Source organism: Euphorbia lathyris, chromosome 10 (genome assembly GCF_963576675.1).
Source record: "Euphorbia lathyris chromosome 10, ddEupLath1.1, whole genome shotgun sequence".
NCBI lineage: Eukaryota > Viridiplantae > Streptophyta > Magnoliopsida > Malpighiales > Euphorbiaceae > Euphorbia > Euphorbia lathyris.
Genome location: NC_088919.1, coordinates 6,277,413 through 6,282,606, shown reverse-complemented (window position 1 = coordinate 6,282,606; position 5,194 = coordinate 6,277,413). Strand labels below are relative to the sequence as shown.

The 5,194-nt window shown below is 35.5% G+C and overlaps 1 protein-coding gene across 1 annotated transcript; it reads right to left on the bottom strand.

Annotated features, from left to right (window-relative positions):
- Nucleotides 1–1,524: 1,524 nt before the first annotated feature.
- On the bottom strand, nucleotides 1,525–5,194 carry LOC136208434 (UPF0548 protein At2g17695). Its single transcript, XM_065999301.1, has 5 exons — nucleotides 5,119–5,194; nucleotides 4,873–4,956; nucleotides 4,603–4,779; nucleotides 3,092–3,290; nucleotides 1,525–2,794 (listed from the first exon to the last, which is right to left on the bottom strand). The coding sequence occupies exons 2-5, from the start codon at nucleotides 4,929–4,931 to the stop codon at nucleotides 2,612–2,614; spliced, it is 618 nt and encodes a 205-aa protein (XP_065855373.1). The 5' UTR covers nucleotides 4,932–4,956; nucleotides 5,119–5,194; the 3' UTR covers nucleotides 1,525–2,611.

The following is a 5,194-nucleotide window of genomic DNA, read 5'->3' as shown; positions in this document are numbered from 1 at the left end:
ATAAATTACAATGAACTAACTTTACTTATTAAATTAGAAAATTCCATTTATGTTAAGATAATTACCTGAAGGTAATTTATTAAAAATTAATATTTATGTAGCAGATTTTGTTATAATAAATTAATTTAATAAATAGTAAGTAAATATTTATTATAGGTAAAAAAGCCAGTACAACTCGAGGAGGCATTACTGGCAATAGCAAACAAAGAAAGAGAGACAGTGGTTTAGTATTCAAATCTCACATCTTATATCTATAATACAACAATATTTTTTAATATATAAAAAATTTATGATGGGTAACGGGTACCGAGTACCCTAGGGGTCTTCTCATACCCGTCCCATTACCCTAACGGGTAATAGTTTTGATCTCATACCCGTCCCATATCCTTTTATACAGGGTACATGTAGTCCTATTAGGGTCGGGTAGTGACGGGTATCCGCGGATAGAGTACCCGTTGCCATCCCTAGCTGACTAAGAGTGGTCGTGTCTATCAGCCTAGTCCTCAGAACTACATCAGGTAGTAGGGCATGTGCCCATCCAGCCCCTCGGCCGGTGGCAGTTAGGAAAAAGAAAGATGAAGTTATATCTCAATTGAAGAAGTACCCGACCCAAACGAGAATTTGGCACCTATTGATGAAGTCCCCTGAGCACCGGGAGGCGGTAGTAAAGGCATTATCTAATGTGGAGGTCGCACCCATGACCTCTCTCACAGTTTTGACCCGAAACTTCACATAAAGAGTCTACACATTGTTTAATTATGCTTTTTTGGTTTGCATCAGCTTTAGCAAATAGAAAGAGGTCGTCAGTGAATATCAAATGAGTGAGTTTTAAACTATTTTTCGCCATACATCAAATGAGTTTTAGACAATTTTTTCGCTATACGAAGACCTTTCCAATCACCATTGGGTATTCGATCATTGATCACTTGTCTTAGACTGTCTATACATAGTACAAACAGGAAAAGGGATATAAGGTCCTTTGTCTGATCCATCTGGTCGACTTGAAAGCGTTAGTGAGCTCACCATTTAGAGTGATCCAGATAGTCGAAGTTGAGATAGACGGTTTCAAAATTGTAACCCAATTCTCTGGCAACCAATGCTTTTCAACGTGTCCAAGGTGAAGTCTTATCTCAATTTATCATACGTCTTTTCTAGATCAATTTTGATAGCTATATTTCTTACCCTTTGTTATACGCATTGAGTGAATGGATTGTTTTTTATAGCTATATTTCTTACCCTTTGTTTGTAACATGTACAAATTTATATACTATTAATTCAAAATAATTGTCACAGTTGACCAACACATACATATTAAAACAATTATTAACTCTAAATCTAGACTTGCTTCTGCCTCTAAACTTCCATTGTGCATGATTTTCTATTGCTTTTGAGTAAGAATAACTATATCTACTTTGAAGAGGAAGAAGGAAACCTCTCATCTATTTGTTTTCCCCCACTTTTCAGGTGTCATTTCTTTGTTGGTAATTTCTTAGAGGCAGCTAGAAATCTAGAAAAAACAGAGAAAAACTGAAAATTGCAGAAAAGAACCCAAGGAAATTGGGTATACCACACCCATGATCACTGAAATTTGGTCATTGCATCAAACATAAAATGAGACAAAAAAAAATCACTAAAATTTTGGTCCAGCCACAATAGCTATTTCAGTATCTATGTGGCACCAGAATGATGTCGTGGAATGGATGATCAAAGGAGCTCATAATGGCTGTTTAAGGAGTTCTTATATTAAGCATCCGGTCTTCCATGTCACACGAAAGATCCCCAATTAATATTTGGACACGTGTATGGTGACTCCACGTAATAATTAAAATAGTGAAGCCTCTTATAAAATTTGTGGATCCATATTACACGTGTCAAAATATGTATGGAATGTCCTCTATTTGTTGTCATGGAGAACTGGATACTTCTAATAATTTGCCCTGTTTAAGTGTTCATGTGGCACCGGAATGATGATGTGGAGTGGACATTCAACTCTTTTGGCAGGAGCTGAATGTCCACTCCACGTCATTATTCCGGTGCCACATGAACACTAAAACAATGGGTAAATTACACCCATGGCCACTGTACTTCATCCATTTTTACATTGTGGCCACTAAACTTCAATTCTTAACGGTATTGACCACTGAGCTTTATACTTTTTACCACTGGTGGCCACTCAACTTTAACTAACTCCTCAAAATGACAGTTAACGACCTAAAAATGAAAAATATTTAAGAATTAAAGTTGTTCAGAACGACACTTACCATGAAACCACATTTTTTTATTTTCCAAAATCATATTTGTTGGAGCTCTTTCTCTCTAAAAATTCAATCTTTCTCTACTAACCGAACAACACCTAAATGAGCTCAAAATGAAAATTTTCAAAAATTAAAGTTCCTTAGAATATCATTAACTCTTCAATTTTTTTATTTTGAGGTTTTCAACGGTCGTTTTGAGGCGTTGAATCACCACCGAAGTTAAAAAGTGTAAATTTCAGTGGCCACAATATTAAAATGGGTAAAATTCAGTGCCCATGGGTGTAATTTACCCTAGAAAATACCCAACCTTGTGGATTTGATCCAATCCAATCCAATTCTGATACATGATAGGGGTTTTAGGATGCATTAACATGTTTCAAAACTGCATTAGTAGATTGATGAGCAAAAAACTTCTGCCTGAATTGAACATATGGATACCCTATAAATGACAGAATATGTGCAGGCTTTGAGATCGAAACTATCTCATACCATACTTGCTTCTTCTCATCCATTTCAATTGAAAATCGCTCTTCCCCCGCCTGTTTCAACAGCCATATATCGAGCAATATCAATAGTTTTAATTTCGATATGGACACTTGATATGCCAAAATTCAGCGCGGAAGCTATTGAAAATCTGAAAACTAATGCACATGTCGGTCACGCAGCAAAACAACAATAAGGATGCATTATGTAGCGTAGATTAATACGTATCGATGCACAAGAATGATGTTCGGACACTCTTATACTAAGCTTTGTATTGATAATACGTATAAAGAACGAAACTATCGAAATTTTCCAGCTAAAATGATATAATCAGCAGAGAAATGAACACTAACCAGCAAATGACCTTGAAGAGTGCCACCACCAAAACAAAAGGAAGCCATAGCCTTTTTCTTATTCTGAGTTTCTTGAACATAAACTACCTGAAGAGGCATCATCACCCATGGCAGGAACTCCTTCACACAAACACAAAACTTTTGACCAGTTTGTATCGGAGTTTTGGGGTCAACATATGCCCAATTCAATCCAAAATGCCTATAATCAATTTCTATTATCAGAATCTCTCTATTGTCAAGCACATTCACTGTTACGTAAAAGGGGTAACTACCAAATTTAGCTCGGACTTTATTGCAAAAAGGAGTCCAATGTTACAGTTTTTTTTAGGACTGTAAATGAACCGAGCCGCTCATGAGCAGTTCAGCGTTCAATTTGATAAAAGCTTGACTGTGTTTGGCTCGAGTTATAAACGAGTTGAGTTTGAGCACGATTTTGAAGCTCGATTTATAAACGAGTCGAGCTGGAGCACGACGAAACGTACTCGAAAGTTCACGAGCAGGTATGGTTATAGGTTCGTGATCATGATGTTCATGAACATATTCGATCAAAAAGCTCATGAACATGTTCATGAACAAACTTTAATTTGTAGGTTTCAGAATCAAAACTACATAATTTTGTGTTAGTAATATTATTTATATCTAATAATTTGATATGAACACAATTAATGAAAAGCTCGTGAACTTGATTATGAATATAATTAAGAGTCAATTACAATAGATGCATTGTGGTTTCATGGATTTGCAGATAGGTACCTGTGGCATTTTTCGTTACAAACAAACACTATGATTTGCAAAATTTTCATTTTTTGTTGATTTTTCCAAATTCGGTCTATAACGACCTCAAAATGAAAATTTTCAAGGGTTAAATGATATTTTAAGCAACTTTAGTTCTTCGACTTTTTAGGGTTGAGTTCATTTAGGTGTTGTTTTTACGAGAGAGAAAGTTAATGTTTATAAAGATAAAACTCGTAAATATGATACTAAACAACTTTAATTCTTGAAAATTTTCATTTTGAGGTCGTTATCGGCCAAATTTGGCGAGTTCAATAAAAAATGAAATTTTGCAAACCACATTGCTGCGTTTGTAACGAAAAATACCATAGATCATTTGCAAATCCTTGAAACCACAATGCATCTAATTGTAATTAACCTATAAAGAACAAAGTGTATGAACAAAATTAATGAGCTGCTCACGAGTTGCGAGCAAAATTGATGAACAAAATTAACGAAAACGAGCTGCTCGTGGGCAACACTCGTGAACAAATAAATGAGCTGTTTGGGAACAGATCATTTCCTTAATGAATGAAACTCGAATGTAATTTTGAGCTCGTTTATTTCCTTAATAAATCGAACTCGAACATGATTTTGAACTTGAAAAGAGCTCGAAGCTCGGCTCGAGCTCGTTAGTTTTATCACGAGTCCGGTCAAAGCTCGGCTCGACCCTATGAGTTTTGTATAATGTCGGTACCAATAAGCTTTAGAAACAAAATTGAAGGTTATTCATTGCTTACCTCCAAGTTTGAAGAGCTGATTTGCCCTTTTCAAAAGCCTGAAGACCAGAACCGACTAAAACACGGGCATGGTTTAGTGAGAAACCATCTTTGGAGAGCTGATCATCTTCTTTAAGGGAAGATGCAGATTTAGCAGTAGCTCCTTTATACTTTGGGTCATAATTGAAATCAGATGACCTAAGACAATACATATATCAATTGTAAGTGACCAAAATTAATTTCAATTTCCCACAAAAATAATAGAGAATGATTATTTTCATTTCCATCTACTTTATTAAACAATTCTTCTGTTCTTCAGGAGAAGGACGAGCCCAGCACAAGAAAACCATCTCTCTCAGGAATTTTATCAGTCACCTTCAAAGCATCGATATCAATTATCAGAAAGTAAGTTCTAGACACAATTCTGAAAATCAATTGCGGATAACGAATGATTAAAGCGACTGATCAGAATGAGAAAAAAACAATTGTGAGGAATGTAAATTGCAAAATGAAAAGATTTACAAGGAAGTTTCGTACCTTTATTTGAACTCTTTGCTTAAGCTCTGGCGTTTTGAGAGTGAATGGAGAAGAAGTGGAAATGAAATGCTTGCTG

Bases quoted from the DNA above. Each gene is read 5' to 3' on its own strand.
- LOC136208434 (XM_065999301.1), bottom strand. From the start codon at position 4,931: ATGGTTTTCTTGTGCTGGGCTCGTCCTTCTCCTGAAGAACAGAAGAAT. The intron at 4,780-4,872 runs GTAGATGGAAAT...GTATTGTCTTAG, and splicing joins CAGAAGAATTGTTTAATAAA to GTCATCTGATTTCAATTATG. The intron at 2,795-3,091 runs GTTAGTGTTCAT...CTGTTGAAACAG, and splicing joins CTCTTCAAGGTCATTTGCTG to GCGGGGGAAGAGCGATTTTC.